Consider the following 21,096-nt stretch of genomic DNA (forward strand, 5'->3'; position numbering starts at 1 on the left):
TGTCTGCATTAATTCCTTTATTTATATCCAATAATATTAATACATGTGTAAATTTTATCTAAATTAGTCAGTTTTCCATTAATATTCAAATTAAGGAAAGTTGGATAGAGAGCTTCCCAAGAAAGTTAGATGTATTAAGGAAGTTGTATATATTGTTCACTTCATTTGCTCAGAAGGCAAAACGTATACCTGATTAAGTAGAAAACGCAATTTTTTAAGTTAACGATGAAATCTTTTTATTATCACCAAATCTCTGTGGTCTTTAAAAATTTATATTTCTTTCCAGGGAGCTGAAATAAAGTATACAAGTCCTGATTTAAGTAATATCGCTGTTCAGAACGGAGAAAAAGGACCTTATTTCCATCATCTATTGCAATTTATTTAAGAAGATTACAACAGCTGTTACAAAATTTCAACAGATTATTTACATGAACTAAATGGAATTCATTCCTCCGATTTCTCTTCTAATGGACTAAATGTTACAAAAGAATCGGTGCTCTATTCTCCAAAAAAAATGATATTCCACAGTATGTCTTCATTAAGCTTCGCTCATGACCAAGTTTTTGGTTTTAGGTCGACCAATTTGTTTGGCAAACCTGCCGGTCAAAAACTTCAATGCCATTTCAATTGTGATGCGCTCTGGGTCTACATTCTGTTCATGCCAACGCAGAAAAATTAGAGCTGCCTTCCAAGATAACCACATTACGGAATAAACAATATAGTCAATGCATCTCCTTCTAAAATCAGTACGTAAATTGAACCTCAAGGAATAAAATGAATTAGAAAGCACTGAAGACAGCTAGATGCATAAAGTCTGCCAAGATACGCAGCTGAAGCTTAACAGCTAACTATCATGATAGTCTACTTTATACGATAAACTAACTTGCAGCTAATTCTACAGAGACACAATTTTTACGCATCTACGTATCTTTGATATATTAAACTGGAAAATAGGCTCCACATAGTGCCAGAACAGGCAACTGACGAGGGAGAAGTGTGAACACAGCAGTGTGTGTGTGTGTGTGTGTGTGTCTGTGTGCCTATGTGTAATCACTAATACTATGTGTGTGTGAGAGAGAGAGAGAGAGAAAGAGAGAGAGATCCACGGCATAATCATTGATTCATTAATCTATTCTCAGGAAATTACTAAAAAAAGACTTTTGAAAAACTATTCCTATTTTATTTTTACCAGGAAAATCTCAGGCAAACTTGAATCATTCAAATAATGTAAGATGAAAAAACCACAATAGCAGAAAAAGTTACAAACTTATGAATTTTCTACTATTTTCCTTACAACAATATTAATAAAGATTCATAACTTTTTAGTTCTAAAAGAATCAAAAGATGAAAAAACGCACTTAAAATATATATGAGTTATGACAAAAGTTTTCTTCTGAAAGGGAAAATATCACATTACTTAATCTTGGAAATATTTTGAAATTTCACAGTATTTTGTCAACATCATCCTTTGGAGCTATTTTTGCAATATTGACGTTGTCAATATTGGTGACTAATCTAAACCACCCAAAAAATTCAAACCATGAAGCAAAGCCCACTGCATGTCTAGCACCGGGACTAGGTAAGCCAGATGGTTCATTTCCCAGTAGTGTGCGGCCACGAAATGGCCTAAAAAGGCTTCTTTCTTTTTAAAAAACAAAATATTTAGAAGTCCAGAACATGGGAAAAAATGAACCAGGTATTTATTCATTAGACCTGGAATAAAATCTGCCTTAGCAAAATCCAGATTTTCAGCCCTTATTACCTAAACAGGCCCCAAAAGGCTAAAGTATTAGGGATATTGCACCTTAGTTGTAAGGGCGATGATAATCCCATTTCTGCAAGGCCTGCGCACATTTGCTTATGATAGGTAAAAAGAAGAATCAACAACCTTACAACCTCAAGGGGCTCAATACAAGTGTCGTTATAATACAGCTGTTCCACCCACAGAATTAATCATTTTCTTATTTTTTTTAAAACCATATAGCAGTTCTATTACATGGATGGCATGTACTATTATAGTCGTCAACTTAGAAGGTACAAGAGAATTAGTAAAATAAGACAAACAACAAAGGTTTGTCATATAATTGCCCCAATAGCTTTCAGGAACAGCTTAAAGTCCAAACAAGCCATACCGTGAGCTTGATTACATTTTGACAGAAGATACCATATCTAGAAAAAAGAACAGATAAATACCTTTGGCACAGGAGCACAAGTGCGTCTATGTCTAACAGAAAATCCATATTTAGAGATTTTTAATATGATTGGCTTCTTATCTTCAGGATGATTACCCTGTAACCACAAAACCAATATAATTTAAAGCCAAGGTGAATGCACAGTTTAAAATAGGAGCATAAAAAGTTAATGAAGAGACAAAATTGGAGATCAGCTTATTTTCTTCATTGCCCCCATTATTTTTAGATAAACAACTAGTACACAAGTATGATAACTTTAAAGGTACCAGAATCTTAGGGTACTGCAGAAGCTTCAGAGCATCATCTAAGCCAATGGATTCCACATCCTTAACCTGTACAAAATCAATAAGTCATTTTTCCTTTGGTAGAAAAAAAAAGGATACAGAATCAGTTGCAGCTAGCAATATGAAGCATAAAGAAAAAAAAAACATATGCTAGATAAATACAAACAGCAATTAGCCAAAAAAAAAAAAACAACTAGTGGTTCTACCATTTCCTAACATGAAGTTTGCTTCTCAAACTAAAGGCTGTCTAACTGTACGTCAAACTTAGGAGATGGAATCCCATTGCACAAAATTGTGTGTGAAAATAAGTACCAAAAAAGAGAAGGCTAACAACAATTTTTGCCATCATACAAAGAAAGACATTCATAGATGACAAATATCTCACCAACCATAAAAGCAAGAGCATATGCCCCCTCACCAATATATGATCCCTCCAGGAAGGACGGGCCTCCCTTATAAGGTAAAATAACTCAGCCTCAACTAGTTGAAATAACACAACAACCTAGAACAACAAATTTGTTAAAAAAGAAACAACTTAGACTTTAGTTCAGATTAGAACTTGGTGGCGAAATTTTCAATCTTTTTGCTAATCTTCTGCAATCCAAAAGACTCCTTTCAATTGAATACGTGATAGCAAACACATCCAGTTATTCACATGGGGAGATGTTTTAGGAGTTCCAGATTTCAATACAGATCAATTTCTAGGTTAGCCTCGGACTACAATAAGAATCAGATAAGAAAAGAAAATTGTGTATCCATATTTGTGAAAACCCAAGACAAATAACATAATCTATGAATTGGAAGAAACATACTAGAACTCAGTTAGAGGTTATGCAAGATTGTCTTTGATTTTCTGCAATCCAAAAGACTCCTTTCCATTAAATACGTGATAGCAAACCCATCCAGTTATTCACATGGGGAGAAATTTTAGGAGTTCCAGATTTAAACACAGATCAATTTCTAGATTAGCCTTGGACTACAATATGAAAACCTCTAATGGTTATGCTAGAATGTCTTTGAACCTGAGCAATTTCAGTTTTTGCATTCTTAAAATAAAGTACTGGCTTCTGACATCTCCAAAAAGTATATATGGCCAAAGTCAAATAAGGTGCTACATGGTCTATAAACACCTGTCTCGAAGACAGACTGTGAAATTGATCTGGCAATTAGAAAAAAAACCTAGTACATTGGTCACTAGAACCATAGCTGGCATAACATATTTAGAAAAATTTCTCAACCATGAAACAGAATGATGTACCATAGATGTAGGAAAGATAAGAAAATCACATCTATAAATATGCAACTATGAAGCATAAAAATTAGGAGGCTCACAAGTAACCTTGGTAATCAAAAGTGCTACAAAAAGAAGAGAGTTAAAAGAGAGAGAGAGAGAGAGAGAGAACAAGAAAATTTAAGACTTTTCTTCACTTGGGCACCTAGGTGGCCCAGCCTAATTGCAGGGTAGTCACCTAGGGCCTAGGTGGGCGCCTAAGTGCTCTTTTGAGTTTTGACTACTAAGCAAGTAGCAACATTTTGAGAATCCAGACATCAATGTGAATCTCATGACTGCAAAGTGTTAACCAATATGTAAAAATATAGCACAGCAGACACTGTCCTTTATTCTAATGTAGGCCCAAGGGAAATTGTAATTGCTGGCATAGGGAACAAATATATATGCACCATGCATGTTTGAGTACAAATGGCATTGACAGCTGCCAAATGTTATCAATTCATCAAAAAAAGGAATGTAAACTTTGAACGAAAGTCTGAATAAAACAAACAAAATTTGATTACAATGACTACATGCCTGCGCAAGGCTAGCTCTTTTTGGTGAATAGCCTTTTCTATCCTCACCGAGTTGGATATAAAACCCATATGGTCCATTTTTCAACAAAATCTGCAAAGAGAAAACAATATGCATGACAAACAACAGTCACAAAGAAAATGAACTCCCCATGGATTTCATTTGTCAGAATCCGAGGCACCAACATGAAATACCAACCTTTTCATTAGAGGTTGGGTGCAAACCTATTAACTTTGGTTGGAAGCACGAGTCTGGTTTATCAACCACATCATCATCTTCATCACCAATAACTGTTTTAGCAATGTACCTACGAAGGACATCGCATATTGTTCAGCTTGGCTAGATTGCTCAACAGTGTTCGGTAGCACAGATAGCATTATACTTTTACAGTTTTCACTAGCAGCTCTGACAAGGCCAAACAGATGCACATGAATGTAACATGTAGGTGTGTGGGGGAGAGGGAGAGTTGTACTATATCAAACTATAGCTCATGAACAAAAATAGGGATTCAAACGCTACTTGCAGGCAACAAAAGCTGGTCTAGCATAAAATGGACAAAAAATAAAATCTTGGTTGTTATATTTGACCAATATGAAATAAAGAACAACTAGTTTTACATGTAAAATCTGCAAGAGAAAAAGCAGGAGTAATTTTTCTAAAAAACTCACGAGCATTTTGGATGTTGATCGCAACCAATGAAGTATCCGGAACCATGTCTGCTGACTTTAAAGATCAAGCTCCCAACTAGACAACTGTAACAAAGGTCAGAGATTTAATTGTACAGAATATGACATTTCTTTGCCAATACAATAATACTTGATTCCTTCTTCAAAAGCAGAAAAAGGAAACAGACAAGCAGAACACAGGGCCATATACAAGCTAAGGGCCCCAGCATTGGCCTCTATCAAGCTCATATCAATAATGACAAATCCCAGACAAGCATGTAACAAGATCAATAATTCAACACTAAATTTTCCTTTATTTTTTCAAAAAATGGAAATATGATTTTGCTCGGTTATTTTGATGAGTTGCTGCATATGCTGATAACTCAATCTCTCAAACGCAGAGGATAATTGTCATTACCAGATAAGCAAATTCTGTAAGCTATAATTTTTACATATATTTTTTTGTTTTACTTTGTGATTCACTTAAAGATGGAGAGAGAGAGAGAGAGAGAGAGAGAGAGAGGAACCCTGAATCATCGATACATCCAAGATCATTTTCTGCACACAGTCCTGTGTCTGTGTGACAAGCAACACACAGCCACACTAGTGTCATTTTATATGACAGCATTTTTCATTATAAACATACTTTTGTGCATATTCTATCAGTTCTTGAGTACCTTGCTCTTTTCTAATTGTCTGTCCTTTCATGTTTAACTTGGTCACACACAAAATTCCTTAGCGCTGGTCGGAAACTTCTCAAGCAAATTTTGCAAATAGCTTAATAATATTTACCATATCAGCACATTACAAATATGAAAGTGTTTTCATGTCCATTCGTTTCCTTGTACATGCATTGGCCTGTGGGGCTCTGACTAGACCTCCTTGAGCACCCCAAAAGAAAAGCAAGATTGAATGCATTAGCCCATTCAGCAAACTCCCAACTCAGCAAGCTGAGCTGTTAGTATCAAATCTCCCTCTGCTCATCTTTGGTCATTCATGAAAGGTTGGTAGAAATTAGGTGAAGGAAATTATATCTGAAAAGCCAGATAACTGTGCAATAGGGTACTAGTTGAACCCAAAAAAAAAAAAAAAAAAAAAGAAGGAAGAAGTGTACACCAGCATAAGTACCTAGGACAAGTTCTGTGTTTAATAAGTAGAGAAGAGAATAATTGATCCTTAAAAGTCTCTCCCAACATCTGTTCCACCTGCAAGAAGAGTGGCCAATCAGAGAAGAGCAAGAAGCAGAGGTAATTACAACTTGCACCTTTGCCCTATTCAGGCATTTTCATACCATACAACTATCTGAAATGCCTAATATGAGTTTTACAAAGATTCAAATAGAAAAATAAATTTATAAGCAACAGCCTAAAAAAATTATCTTGGAAACAAGGAATACCTGTCGAATATCAACTTTGGTCACATGGTCACAGTACTTGCTAAACCGTGTCCAGTAATTGTTCAAAAGACTCTTCCATTCAGTCATACCCGCAGAAACATTGTCCAACTGATGAGATGAAAATAAAGTTAACACTATGTTGGCATTCAATGGGCAGTAAAACATAGGAGCAGCATAAAACAGAGAAGAATCTCAAAGCAAAAAAGATAACCAAATACAAGAGCGATGAGAAAAACAGACATGCAAGAGACCACTAATTGTTTAAGAGACTCCATTCTTTAGCTGGTGAGATGATGCAAAGAGACAGAATGTTGGCATACAATGGCCAACTAAATGTAAAGAGCCACAACAGGCATGAAACAGAGAAAATTTCAATATAAGAATGATAGCCAATTATATAGAGTCATAAGAAAAACTGGCACACAAAAGAGAAGAATCCCAAGCCAAGCTCCTCTTATTATGGCTCCTCCTACTATGGCCTATAATCTATACACAGCAGAAAGCCACATTCATTATACATGAATATCTAAATGCAGCCATGTATATTCCAGAAGTTTGTTCCAGTTATATAAAGTATAAACTGGATCCCAAACAACAATTTGTTCCGCATTCTTAGCAAGCATGACAGTGTCTCAATTTTTTTGAATCCTGTGAGAGAGTCCCACTAAGAAGACATCAATAAGATACAGTAGCAGTAAGCATCTGACCAATGAGACCATCAACACTCATGAGCAAGATAAATTATAAACATGGATCTTCAAACTGTACCACACTAAGCCTAACAATGTATTAATGTTTATCAGAGGTGGCTCCACATGAGTCCATCAGAAAAAAAAAAAAATTATGTAAGGCATCAAGCTTAGTATTTCACAAGACATTCACTCTTTCGAGTAGGAAACCCTAATTTTTACCTTAAGTTGTAAGAAAGCCTGCAAATAATTGTCCACAGAGAAGAATATTCTTTTCTTGCTTAGTAGCCTCAACATGCCTTACCTACCTAAAAATTACCATGAGAAAAATTCATCCTCGAAAATCATAAGGACACCATCTTTTTATTGCACCAATAAACAGATGATATAGGCTTACGGCCTACCTCTTGATTTAGTAAGGAAACAAATTCAGGCTCTCAAAGAACACAGACCATGTGGGGAAACACTTAACAGAAGGCCTTAGCAAAAGGAAGCCCTATTTGGGGATATTATACAGTATAATATCCATGTCTATAATGGAACCAGCATCCATCCCAAGGAATGCCACTAAAAGTCTCTCCTTTTTCATCCCTAATTGGCACAGGACTGCAGAAGGCCCAAAGTTGTGTCCCCTGGTGACGTAAGGTTTGACCTAGACCATTCTAGTCTCCTTGAAACCTCTACGGGCGCTTCTTATGCAGTGTGATATTATTTTCCTTGTGACCAATCACCAAACATCACCAGTTAACATGGCTCCTTCAGTCATTAGCAAGTCCTAGTCGTCATAGAAAATCATCACAAAGATGCATTCTTGGTAAAACCCTTAATTACTCCTGCTACCATCCAGTGACATCTTGACTATATAGAAGCTATATGGATCTATGTGATAGGATTTCTTACCCATCCACACACTTCACAAATGCGACCAGCATGCAACCATACATCAATTTTCTGAAGAACCAACTCACCCAGTTTAACTTTAGGAAAGCCAACTCACAGGATTTCTAGACCTCATGCTTCAGTCCTCAGCTCTGTCCTTGCCTCTAATCTGCATTGTTCTGGTATCCAAATTCTCCAAACAGACTCCCATGTCCCAATGTGAGAGTGAGAAGCCCATCCGCCACTTGAGTACATCTAACAATGAATGAAATGGAAGCGATTCCTACTGAATTTAATGACTGCATGTCTCTAGAAGTCAGCTCAGGCTGAGAATTTGAAGAAGTGGTGATCCACGTCGTTCCGCTCCTTGTGGCACTTGTACTGCCATACTGATACCAAACTGCCCATCTTTCATTGGCTGACAAATTGACAATCTATTCTGGCATCCTAGACAATGAGTCCTGCACACTTGCATGAATCCATTATGACTCAGTGACAATCTGTTGTTTAGTCATTATCATCATGAGGAATTGTTACCATTTAGAGAATTATCGCTACACATGCATCATGGACCATCCTCGTTACTTATGATCATCAACAGTCCTACTTGTCTTCATTCAATATGGGCATCACCAGAGCCTCAAACATCAATACTGACTATGTCACACGGGTACTCCTCCTTAAGAAGAGTACCCGCAAGATACCGGTATGGTACCGGTACCGGTACGGCCTTGGGTGCGGCAAAGGTGTGGTCAACGCAGCACCGGGTATGATCAACGTACCTGGGATCATTTTTGTCCATTTTCGGACTCGATCAACTTTGGCAGAGTCCAAAGTTGTCCAGTTTTGATTTAACGCTTTTAAGATTTTAACGTTTTAAACCATTCTAACGTTAAAATCTTCGAAAACCCTAAACCCCTGCGAGCGATATCCTTTGTCTTCTTCACTCACCGACTGAGCACCGTGAGCAGCGATCTCTCTCTGGGGCGGCAACCAGCGACTACAGTAGACGAACGGCGACGACAGGCGGCTACCGGCGACGGCAGGTGGCGAACAGCAACAGTATTTGCTTGCGTTTTATCATTTTTCATTTTCTATCAATGCGCTGAGCCTTTCATCGTCTCCGGTGCCAGCAGACGGCGCTTTCCATCATCTCCGGTGCCGGCATACAGCGCTTTTCCGGCAGCTTTCTCTGGTTCTTCAAATCCCATCTTACAGTCCCTTTCTTTGTTTTATTTATCTATTGTGTGTCGTATTGATTCCGTTTTTACGTTTTTCATTTTCTTTTTGTTCGTTTTCTCATTACATGTTAGTTTAAAATTTTTAACGATGCATCTTAATTTGGTATGTCTTCTGAATAAGTGAATGTTCCATTGACTGTTTTTATTTGTTTTCTGTCTCTGTTTTTTTGGTTTCGGTCATCAAGACTCAGCCAGACAGCCACTCAAGGCTTATGAGTGCTGCTAAGCCTGCGATAATGCTATTTTTCTGTTCTAACTGTTATGTTTTAATTTTTTAACATTAAAATGATTAAATCAGTATTTTTTGGCTGCAGCCTGTACCGACTTTTACCGTTTTACAGTTTGACTTGTTTAGCTTGTTTTGTTTACCTGTTTAGCATTTCCTCTTTAGCCATGGCGTGACCTGTTGTCCGACTTTCTGATAACTGTGCTTGTGGTCCAGATTCGGCTAAACTCGACAGGTTGCTTCTGCGCTTTCACCATTCACACGACCTACCAGTCCGAATAGATCCAGCTGATTCTACGAATTGTTTGTCATAATGTTATTTGTTAATCTATTTCAGTATTTCTCTTATGCCCGAGAGCGGTCGATGGGAGGCTGACGGGAATCGTCGACGGGCAGAAGATTTTTCCAGCGGTGAGCATTAATCAGGCATTCGACAAAGGCTGGCGGGCGTGGCGGTGAGCAGTGACAACAACCTAAATCAGTGATTTTGACTTTGGATAACTGGGTTTGTGTTTTACAAATCTTTCATTTTTTTTGTTTCTTACAAATGTTTTCATGCTTAAGAATGTTTCTAAATTTGTATTCATTTTATTACTACATCAATAGATAAGAATGTCAAGAAAGCTTGATCAGTCAATCAATGGCTGAAGGTACTGGTGATCACCGTGCTTGTGGTCCAGATTCGACTAAACTCGACAGGTTGCTTCTGCGCTTTCACCATTCACACGCCCTACCAGTCCGAATAGATCCAGCTGATCTTACGAATTGTTTGTTATAATGTTATTTGTTAATCTATTTCAGTATTTCTCTTATGCCCGAGAGCAGTCGACGGGAGGCTGACGGGAGGCTGACGGGAATCGTCGATGGGCAGAAGATTTTTCTTCGACAAAGGCTGGCGGGCGTGGCGGTGAGCAGTGACAACAACCTAAATCAGTGATTTTAACTTTGGGTAACTGGGTTTGTATTTTACAAATCTTTCATTTTTTTTTGTTTCTTACAAATGTTTTCATGCTTAAGAATGTTTACAAATCTGTATTCATTTTATTACTACATCAATAGATAAGAATGTCAAGAAAGCTTGATCAGTCGATCAATGGCTGAAGGTACTGGTGATCACTGTGCTTGTGGTCCAGATTCGGCTAAACTCGACAGGTTGCTTCTGCGCTTTCACCATTCACACGCCCTACCAGTCCGAATAGATCCAGATGATCTTACGAATTGTTTGTTATAATGTTATTTATTAATCTATTTCAGTATTTCTCTTCTCGAGCCATGCTTTTTCTGTTGCGGATGTTGTTCTTAGTTATATGTCAGTTATTAGTTAATTCCATTTCTCCACATAAATTTTTTTGTCTTAAGTTTTACTTTTTAATTTTACAAAATGCCGGTTTTAGTTTTTTGTTTTACAATTATCAATCTCTCATTGCTTGCTGCAAGAATTATCTAGCAGTCGTGCAATACACTGTCTGCACATGTAGGAAACTAGGTAGATTGGAAAAGGATAAGATGATGCATGGCTACATTTTGAGTATTTGACATATTTTTATGATTATATTTATTGACTAGTTATATGTTAAAAATTAAGAATTGCAGAATGCTAAATTTTATAATGCAAAATTCTGTCTAGCTAATTTTAATTTGTTGCTTATCTAGTCATTTTTCAATGTTTTTTTTAATTTCTCATTTTATTTTTATATAATTATTAGGATTTTTTATTTATTTTTTAAAAATTTGCCGTCTTTTTCCCATTTTATTCCCGAGATATACAACTTTGCCGTATTATACCCATCTTTTTTCTCACCATATAATACCCGTACACGTTTATACGGCGAAAAATTTCTCGGGTATAATACGGCAAAGTTGTATATCTCAGGAATAAAACGGGAAAATCGAAGCAAATTTTTAAAAAATTTAAAACATTTAATAAATCCTAAAAATAATAGAAAAGTAAAAAACCATAAAAATACGAAAAAAAGAAAAAAAAAATACGTATAATATGCATATAATACACATTTTTTTCATGTTTTTTATTTTCTGGTGTTTTTTTAAAAAAGACGTGTTTTTTTTACGTTTAATGCGGCTGACACTGTTTTGGCGTATTATACGCGTCTTTTTCCAATAAGATGCGTTTTTTGTGACAGTGGACTCTGTTCCTCCTATCAATTGTTTCATGTTCATTTCATGTTGAAGCAGCTTGCCCTAAAGTTCACTGAAGGAGGGCAAGATAGGCAAAACTTCAAGAGCAATAGTGAAGGCATAAAAATCTGGTCCAAGACCGCTAAGAGTCTGCTGTGATTGACAATCGACATTGACCCTTTGCTGATATTCTGACATTCCTTCTTCACATATTAAATACATGCCTCTGAAATCTGAGAATAGGTTTCGGCAAGTCTGACCCATAATTGTCTTGTTGTATAGTGACTATAGTCATCAGAAAGAGAAATCAACACTTCTTGAGAAAGCGTTGATGTGATATCTGCAACAAGACTTTGATCTTGTTTCATCCATGTTGTAAATTGAGGATTACGAATTTCTTGAATGGAAATTGTCTCCCCTCTCTCATTCTTGATCTCTTGTTGAATGAACTATGGTGGGATAGGAATGGACCCATCAAGATGCCCGTACAGATCTTGACTCCTCATGAAATGAGTGATCTGCCTTTTCCAAGTAAGGTAGTTGGAGTGGTTCAGTTTTTCAGAAATAAAGTGTGGTAAGAAGTTGGATGACATACTGGATTGGGAGAAAATATCCATGATAATTTATATATCTATCAATGTAGACATATACTAAGTACTAACAGAAATATAAGAATGTTGTCAAGATAGATGAAGGATTAGGAACAGAATGTTAGAAGGGGTATAAGAGAAAACGAATCAGGAGATTTCAAGTCTGCTTAAACATTCACTTCGATAGAACCAGCCAAATCTTGCTCTGATACCATGTAAGATTTTGGGTATCGAACTATAACCCACAATAAGTTTCAGCAAAGAAATGTTTAAGAGAGAGAACAAGAAAAGAAAAATGAGAAAGGAAGGTGAGTCTTTACATTCTCACGCAACCCACTTATATAATGATCCCTCTACACAATTTACAAGAATCTAGAATGAAACATCACAATAATCTAGAGACTAAACTAAAGCAGCAGACTAATCTAGAGTCTAGAAAAAAACAATTACAAAAATTACAATCATAACCCTGCGTAGATAAATGTGATCAGACATAGGTGTGTTGGATCTGGATGAGATTAGATCCAACATCTTATCACACAGGCCTAAGAAAATGAAGTTGAACAAACGACATATACAAACTGAAATATAAACTGAGTAAGAGAAGGTGGTCCAAATTAACATCTTTGATAAAGACTGGAAGAGTCAAAAGAAGTCATAATTTTTCATAAGGAACGTCCAAGAGAACTCTTTCTTTTGCACCAAAACTACAAAGAAAATTTAAGAGGTTATTTTCAAGTAGTGCTCATGGTAAACAGTAACAAAGTTTCCTTAATAACAGAGTTCACCATCATTGTTTCTGTTGCCCATGTAATCCAATCCTTCAAGGAAGTTATACTGCTTGAGTTTAGCGGTTGATTTATATGGATGTAGGGATGACACTGAACAAGTTAGCCTTGAGGTGGAGAGATACAAACCAGGAAACTGGAAAGAAAGTTGGAAAATTTCATTAAAACTTAGTAGTTGCAAAGTAAAAAAGAGAAAAATCAAAAGCCAAGCGAATGGCCATGAAAGCAATGCATAAGTATTATGATATGACTAGAGGAATCTGAAAGTTCTGCAGTACCACTTAATTCATCTTTAAGAGGCTTTGTACTAGCTTATAAAACAAAAATTGACAATACTCCATGAAAGTTTTGTTAAAATATAAATCCTTCACCAGCACGTTGAAGAGGAGTCTCTTAGGATTCCACCTCCTTGTAGAATGTGTTAAAATATTTAATGTCCTTGTAACATGTGAAGAGTCTCCTAGGATTCTATGTTATAGTTAATATCCTTGTTATATGGGAAGTCTCCTAAGATTCTATGTTGTAGTTAATATCCTTGTAATATGTGAAGTCTCTTAGGTTTCTATGATGTAATTAATGTCCTTGGAGCTTGTGAAATCTCCTAGGATTCTACGATTGGAGACTCTTAGAATTCTGAAAATGAGATTATAAATAGAGGCCGTGCAAACCATTTTGGCTACGGCTTCTTCTCCTCAGTTTCTTCTTGTTTTCATTCTCTCTCTCTCTCTCTCTCTCTCTCTCTCTCTCTCTCTCTCTCTCTCTTCCTGCGTGAGTGTTGTTTTCGGGTTACAGATATTGGTGCTACATTTCTATCATGGTATCAGAGCGCCAGGTTACGTTATCTCTACCAAACAAAATGCCCAAACAGGTCTGATCTGGTTAGAACTCTTTTCTCATCTTGTCTCTATCCTGAATTTACTTTTCTCTTGCGCAATTCTTGTTCCTTTTTCTTCTTGCTTACCAAGGACACATCTTGTTATATCGTGTCTTCTTTCCCTCTCATCTTCTACCTATATACCATTCCTTTCTGCTGTCATGGAAAACCTTTCGCATTCTGGCATGTCCTCAAGTTTTCTTCCTCACCTTATTACCGAAAAACTCAACCATGAGAATTATCTGATCTGGAAAAGGCAAATCATGCCTTTCATAAGAAGTCAAGGCCTCTTTGGACATCTCGATGGTTCAACAAAGGCTCCACCAATATCCGTCTTACAGGAAATAAAAAATGAGGCAGGAGAAGTTATTGATGTTCATGAAGACAACAATCCTGAACATGCTATGTGGATGAGACGTGATCAAAGTCTGGTTGCGTATATTTTGTCAACTTTATCTCAACAAGTGTTACTTTCAGTTTCTGATGATTGTACTGCAGAAGAATTATGGGAAACCCTTGCTGATACCTTTTCCCAAATATCAGAAGCTCGAATTATGTACTTAAAGAAAGAATTTCAGAATTTGAGCAAAGGTTCAACGTCTATCATGGATTATTTGGGGCGTATTAAGGCCGTCGCAGACCAACTTGCTGCCTCAGGGAATAACATTTCTGATAAGGAAAAGGTGCAGCAAACCTTGAATGGACTTGGGCATGATTATCATGCTTTTATTACAGCTCTTGAGGTCCTTCCTGTTCTGCCTTCCTTCAACGAACTACAAGGTAAACTTCTCCAACATGAAATGAATATGAAAAGAGTCATTGAAAGGACTGATCAAGGGAACTCCCAAAATGTGTTGGCTATGAATGTAAAGTTTGGTAAGAGCCATGGGAACTCCAACCATGGTGGTCGTGGCATTCTACCAACACCACATAACCAAGGTATGTCTCCTTTGGATACTTCAAGAAAAATACCAATTTGTTTTCAGTGCAACAAGAAAGGACACATGAAGGCACAATGTTGGTTTAATCCTCAAAATAAAAACAAAGGGGTAAGACATGATTATAAACAAGGAGGACAAAGTTCTAAATCCACCGCTGAAGATATGCAACAGCTATTGATGGCCGCATTCTCAAAGATGACTATAAAGCAAAATGAGCAGGGAGAATGGTTCTTGGATTCAGGTGCAGCTACCCATGTGACAGGAAATGCAGGTAAATTGACTAACTTATCCCCTCATTACGGTAGAAGTTGCATTATAACAGGTGATGGAAAATCTCATCCTATTACACATATTGGAAATGCACATATTCCATTGTCATCCTCGTCTCTATCACTGTCTAATGTTGTTCTTGCTCCCAATATCAAAAAGAACATCATATCCATTTCTAAACTCATTGATGATACAAGCTCTTCTGTTGAATTCACACCTTCTTCTGTCTATGTCAAGGACCTCCAAACGAAGAAAATGTTCGCTAGAGGGGAGCGTCAAGGGAATATGTACGTCCTCAAGGAATGTCTACCCAAGGATTCATCCACTTTTGATATAGGATTGAAGACATTTTCTCTTTCTCATAATGCGTCATCAGTGCCAAGTTCTTGCCATTTTCAATCAAAAGTAAGGGGCCCTAACCAATTTTTGGAGTCTGATTTGTGGCATAGTCGGCTAGGACACTGTGGTCGACATTTCATTGAAAAACTTGTCACAGATAGTCTCATTCCAAGATCAAGTTTACCTCTTACTTCAAGTGTCAAAAAATGTTCAAGTTGTGGACTTTGTAAGAGTCATGTTTTACCTTTCCATAATATAAATCAAAGGGCTTCCAAACCTTTTGAAACTATTTTTTCTGATGTATGGGGGTCAGCCCCTATTGATTCCATGTCTGGGTCAAGATATTATGTCTTATTCATTGACTCTTATTCACGTTTCACCTGGATTTACTTCATGAAACACAAATCAGAAGTACCTCACATATTTCGAAACTTCTATGCCATGATTCAAACTAAATTTTCATCCAATGTGGTGCATTTTCAATGTGATGGAGGGGGAGAATATTCCTCGCTTGATTTTATTGAATTTCTACGTGAAAAAGGGATAACTAGACAAATTTCCTGCCCTTACACACCACAACAAAATGGTGTAGTTGAGCGGAAACATCGACATATAGTTGAAAGCGCCATGAGCATGATGCATGATACTAATGTTAAGAAATATGATTTCTTATTGTTGTTATCTCTTAATTAGGTATTATCTTAGTTAAGAGCTAGTTTAGGATTAGTTAGGAATTAGTTTAGGATTTAGTTTATTTCTTTCTTTTCTCTTTATTTTTTATTTTTTATTTTTTTATTTTTTTATTATTTCTGCCAAACTAGCCGTTGGCAGTTCCAACAGCTCTATTAAGAGCTGTTGGAACTAGCCCAACGGCTAGTTTAGCTCATCTCTTCTTATTCTCTCTTATAAATATCCTTGTAACAGTCTTTGTAAAGGAGAAGCTGTGTTTTACAGCCTTTATATTGTTTATTGAATGAGTATTACTCTTCTTCACTTGGCCTTAGTGCCTTTTTGGTATTGTATGTATTCTTTGTGACTGTTATAGTCACTTTTCACATGGTATCAGAGACATTGGGCTGATTCTCAAAGCTTGTTAAAGGCTGCTGCTGAGATTTTATGTTGCTGGTTTGATTGAAGAGATTCTTTGCTGGAGGATATAATTTCTTGAAGGCCTTTTTGCTGCGGTTGCTCACCAACTGTTTGGTGAAATTTCTAGAAGAGTTTTTTCTTGACTTCCTTGGAGATTATTGTTTCAAGTATTGCTCTCATGGAAGACTCCAAAGTTTCAATTGAAGGAGGAAGCTATTATGCTCCATACAAGCTTGACGGAACCAATTATACACTATGGGCAAAATGTTTGGAAATGCATATCAAAGGAAAATATTTATGGGGCTTCATAAGAGGTACGTCTATCCCTCCCACTCTCAAGTTGACCAAAATAGAAAATGGGATTGAAAAACAACTAGATGGAGTGGAAAGACAAAATGCTATGAATGAATATTACAAAAAATTAGACGATTGGGAAGCTAAAAATTCTAGGATTAAAGAATGGATTTATGGAAGTATTGAACCTAGAATTGCCCAAAATCTTATGTATTATGAAAAGGCTAGTGAAGTTTGGGAATATCTTAAGGGAATGTTCACCCAAAAAGATATGGCCCGAAAGTATCTTTTGATTCAAAAGGCCCAAAGTATCAAGCAAGGAGAGAAAAATGTTAGAGAATTTTTCATGGAAATCTCTAGTGTATGGAATGAGTTAGATCAACTAAGTCCCGAACTAGGGTTGGACTGCAAATGCCATGAGATTAGAAGAAATGAAATAGATGAATTTCGGTTTTTTCAATTCCTTCAAGGGCTACGGCCCGAATTTGAACAAATAAGGTCAGCCCTTCTTTCTTCATCCTCTCCTCCACTCATTCATGAACTTCTTACAAAGCTAAGTGGAGAGGAAACTAGAATGAAATTATCCAAAGAAATGGATAAAGATAGTGTTCTTGTCTCAAAACAAGAAGAAGAAAGAGCCTTAGCCGCCTCTAGACCTGGAAACAACATCAAGTCTTTTAGACCTCCTCACTTTAAGAATCAAATTAGAGGAGAATATAAAGTTATTTGCCACTTTTGTCATGAACCGGGTCACATAAGACCTAGTTGCCCAAAGTTGAACAACAATGAAGGACAATCGCGGAATCTTGGAGGAAATTTTCTCAAAGGAGGAACTTCATATCCACAAGGAGGGCAACACAACCGGGGAATTTCATTTCCTCAAGGTGGACATTACAACATTAGACAATTTGATCAAAGAAAGGCCGCAAATGTCACAAATGAAGGATGTGATCTATCATCTATATCCACAACGTTGAATCAAATCATGACAGCCCTTCAACCCATGATCAAGGAGTCAAATTCCGGAGCACTAGCAACAACGGCATCCATCTCCAACACTCCTGGTATGTTTTCTTGGCTTTTAGATTCTGGTGCATCTTTTCATATGACACCAAATATATCATCTTTGACCAAATTTGAAAGAACAAGAAAAGAATCAAATGTTGTTACCGCCGATGGAACTTCTTTAAGTGTTAAAGGGATTGGGAATTTTGAAAAAGAATTTGGAAAACAAAAATTTTTTGTTCCAAAAGTTAGTTATGTTCCTAAACTTAATCTTAACTTACTTTCTGTGTCACAAATCTCAGATCTTGGATTTGATGTTGTTTTCTCATCAAATAAATGTTTGGTGCAGGATCACCAAACCGGGAGATTGATTGGGGAAGGTTTTAGAAAAGGGGACCTTTACTACATGGACAATTTATGCATCCCCAAAGAAAAGTTTTGTCACTATGTTGAAAATGTGGACATCAATGTTTGGCACCAAAGATTAGGTCATCCAAATGTTAGAAAATTGTCTATGATGAACCCTACCAAGAATATTTGTATTGAAAATTTTAAATGTAATGATTGTATACATGGAAAAATGAAATCTTTATCTTTTGGAGAAAGGAACTTCTTCTCTTCTTTGCCTTTTGAGCTTGTTCATTCCGATGTATGGGGACCCTCTCCTATCATGTCAAAAGGAGGGCTATCATATTATGTGATCTTTGTTGATGACTTCACTAGGTATTGTTGGATATATTTCCTAAAACATAAATCCGAAGTTTTTGAGATATTCAAAAATTTTCACATGTTAGTACAAACACAATTCAATGCTAAATTAAAAATTTTAAGGACTGATTCCGGAGGTGAATACATTTCAAATGAGTTCGAAAGATATTTGAAAAACTATGGGATAGTCCACCAAAAATCTTGTCCAAGAACACCTCAACAAAATGGACTTTCAGAAAGAAAACATAGGCACATAATTGAAACAACAAGAACCCTTCTTATTTCCAAAAATGTGCCTAAAAACTTTTGGGCTGAAACCGCACTTGCCTCTGTTTATCTTATAAACAGAATGCCTTCAAAAGTTTTACATAATACCACTCCGTTTGAAAAATTATTCAAGTATGAACCCGATTTCAATAGACTTCGTATTTTTGGATGCAAATGTTTTGTTCTTAATGACAAGGCTGATAAGCTAAGTTCAAAAGTTATTGAATGTGCTTTTATTGGTTATTCTGAAACCCAAAAAGGCTACAAATGTTATGACTCAATTAAAGACAAGATCATTGTCTCAAGGAATGTAAGGTTTTGTGAAGATGAAAGTGGTTTTAAAAATTGTGGGGAGTCACAACACAATAATGATTATTCCTTTTTATTTAAGTTCCTTTCTCAATGTGATGATGAAATGCATGATGGTGATGATAGCAACACTGGTGGTAATGATAGTAGAATGGCCAAGGATATAATCACTTATCATAGAAGAAACCGGCAACAAGAAGTTGGTGAAGAAGAACATCATGAGACCATTGATCTCCAACCAACTCAAAGTGGAGAAAACCTTAGGAGATCCACTAGAAATGTAAGACAACCCAATAGGTTTGTGTCTTATGAAACTTTTACTCCATCTCATAGAGCTAGAATTAATGCCATTCACTCTCACTTTGAACCTTCTACTTTTAATGAAGCATCCAAATATATTGAGTGGAAGAATGCCATGTTAGAAGAATTGGATGCCTTGAGAAAAGCCCAAACTTGGGAAATACAAGATTTACCTATAGGGAAAAAGACTATTGGATGCAAGTGGGTATACAAGGTGAAAACTAAAAGTGATGGATCCCTAGAAAGGTATAAAGCAAGGCTTGTTGCCAAAGGTTACACTCAAGAATATGGTATTGACTATGAGGAAACATTTGCCCCTGTAGCTAGAATGACTACTGTTAGGACCCTTATTGCTTTAGCATCTGTTAAAAACTGGAATATCTATCAAATGGATGTTAAAAATGCCTTTTTAAATGGGGATCTTATGGAAGAGGTTTATATGGAAGTACCACCAGGGTTGTCTGTTCCTCAAAGGAAAGTTCTTAGACTTAAGAAGGCTCTTTATGGCCTCAAACAAGCTCCTAAAGCTTGGTTTGACCGTTTTAATTCTGTTATTTCTGATTATGGGTTTCATTCTTGCTTAACTGACACTGCCTTGTTTGTTAAGTATACTACTGCAGGTATCATAATTCTTCTACTGTATGTTGATGATATGATCATTACAGGTAGTGATAAGGAAGGTATTAAAGAATGTAAGAAATTACTACAAGAAACTTTTGAAATGAAAGATTTAGGTTTTCTAACGTACTTCTTGGGTATTGAGGTTGCATACTCTACTAGAGGATATTTTTTGTCACAAACTAAGTTTGCTGCAGAGATCATTGCTAAATCAGGCATAACAGATGATAAGGTCACAGAAACTCCTGAAGCAGTAGGAAGCAAGATGAAGATTGATGATGGAGTTCCACTTGCCAATCCCACTCCTTACCGACAACTTGTGGGATCCTTGATGTACCTTAGCATCACTCGGCCTGACATTGCTCATGCAGTTCATACTGTGAGTCAATTTCAACATGCTCCATCAACCGTTCATATGGGAGCTGTTCTTCGTATCATCAGATATATTAAGGGAACAATAAACAAGGGAGTATTTATGTCTTCCTCTTCCTCCTTGAACTTGATTGCTTATACTGATGCTGATTGGGGAGGAGATCCTAATGATAGACACTCAACTACTGGATTTTGTGTTTTTCTAGGAGAATCACTCATCTCATGGAAATGCAAAAAGCAACAGAAAGTCTCACTATCCTCTACTGAAGCTGAATATCGAGCCATGGCTTCTACAACTATGGAAATTGTCTGGCTTCGCCAAATGCTCCTTGATATGGGAATAAAGATAGAAGAACCCACTGATTTATGCTGCGACAACAAGAGTTCTATCTACATTGCCAAGAATCAAACATTCCATGAACGAACAAAGCATATAGAAATGGACTGTCACTATGTTCGTGAAGAATTTTTGAAGAAGACTATCAAACTTCCATATGTCTCCTCCGAGTTCCAGCTGGCTGATTTCTTCACAAAGCCTCTATGTTCTCCCAGATTCAACTTTCTTTTAGATAAACTTTCGGTGATAGCACCGTAAGTTTAAGGGGGGTGTTAAGAAATATGATTTCTTATTGTTGTTATCTCTTAATTAGGTATTATCTTAGTTAAGAGCTAGTTTAGGATTAGTTAGGAATTAGTTTAGGATTTAGTTTATTTCTTTCTTTTCTCTTTATTTTTTATTTTTTATTTTTTTATTTTTTTATTATTTCTGCCAAACTAGCCGTTGGCAGTTCCAACAGCTCTATTAAGAGCTGTTGGAACT

General features: G+C 36.6%; 1 protein-coding gene across 1 annotated transcript in view; it reads right to left on the reverse strand.

Moving 5' to 3' along the window:
• Nucleotides 1-341: 341 nt before the first annotated feature.
• LOC116250105 (uncharacterized) overlaps nt 342-21,096 on the reverse strand; it is a 61,822-nt gene continuing 41,067 nt past the window's right edge. The window contains exons 14-21 of the mRNA XM_031623498.2: nt 6,342-6,449; nt 6,074-6,150; nt 4,949-5,032; nt 4,479-4,587; nt 4,284-4,373; nt 2,459-2,524; nt 2,194-2,289; nt 342-652 (exon numbers count right to left, since the gene is read on the reverse strand). Of these exons, the coding sequence (XP_031479358.1) occupies nt 539-652; nt 2,194-2,289; nt 2,459-2,524; nt 4,284-4,373; nt 4,479-4,587; nt 4,949-5,032; nt 6,074-6,150; nt 6,342-6,449 (744 nt within the window). The 3' untranslated portion in view covers nt 342-538. The remainder of the gene's footprint in view (nt 653-2,193; nt 2,290-2,458; nt 2,525-4,283; nt 4,374-4,478; nt 4,588-4,948; nt 5,033-6,073; nt 6,151-6,341; nt 6,450-21,096) is intronic.

The sequence above is a fragment of the Nymphaea colorata genome, chromosome 3, assembly GCF_008831285.2.
Source record: "Nymphaea colorata isolate Beijing-Zhang1983 chromosome 3, ASM883128v2, whole genome shotgun sequence".
Taxonomy (NCBI): domain Eukaryota; kingdom Viridiplantae; phylum Streptophyta; class Magnoliopsida; order Nymphaeales; family Nymphaeaceae; genus Nymphaea; species Nymphaea colorata.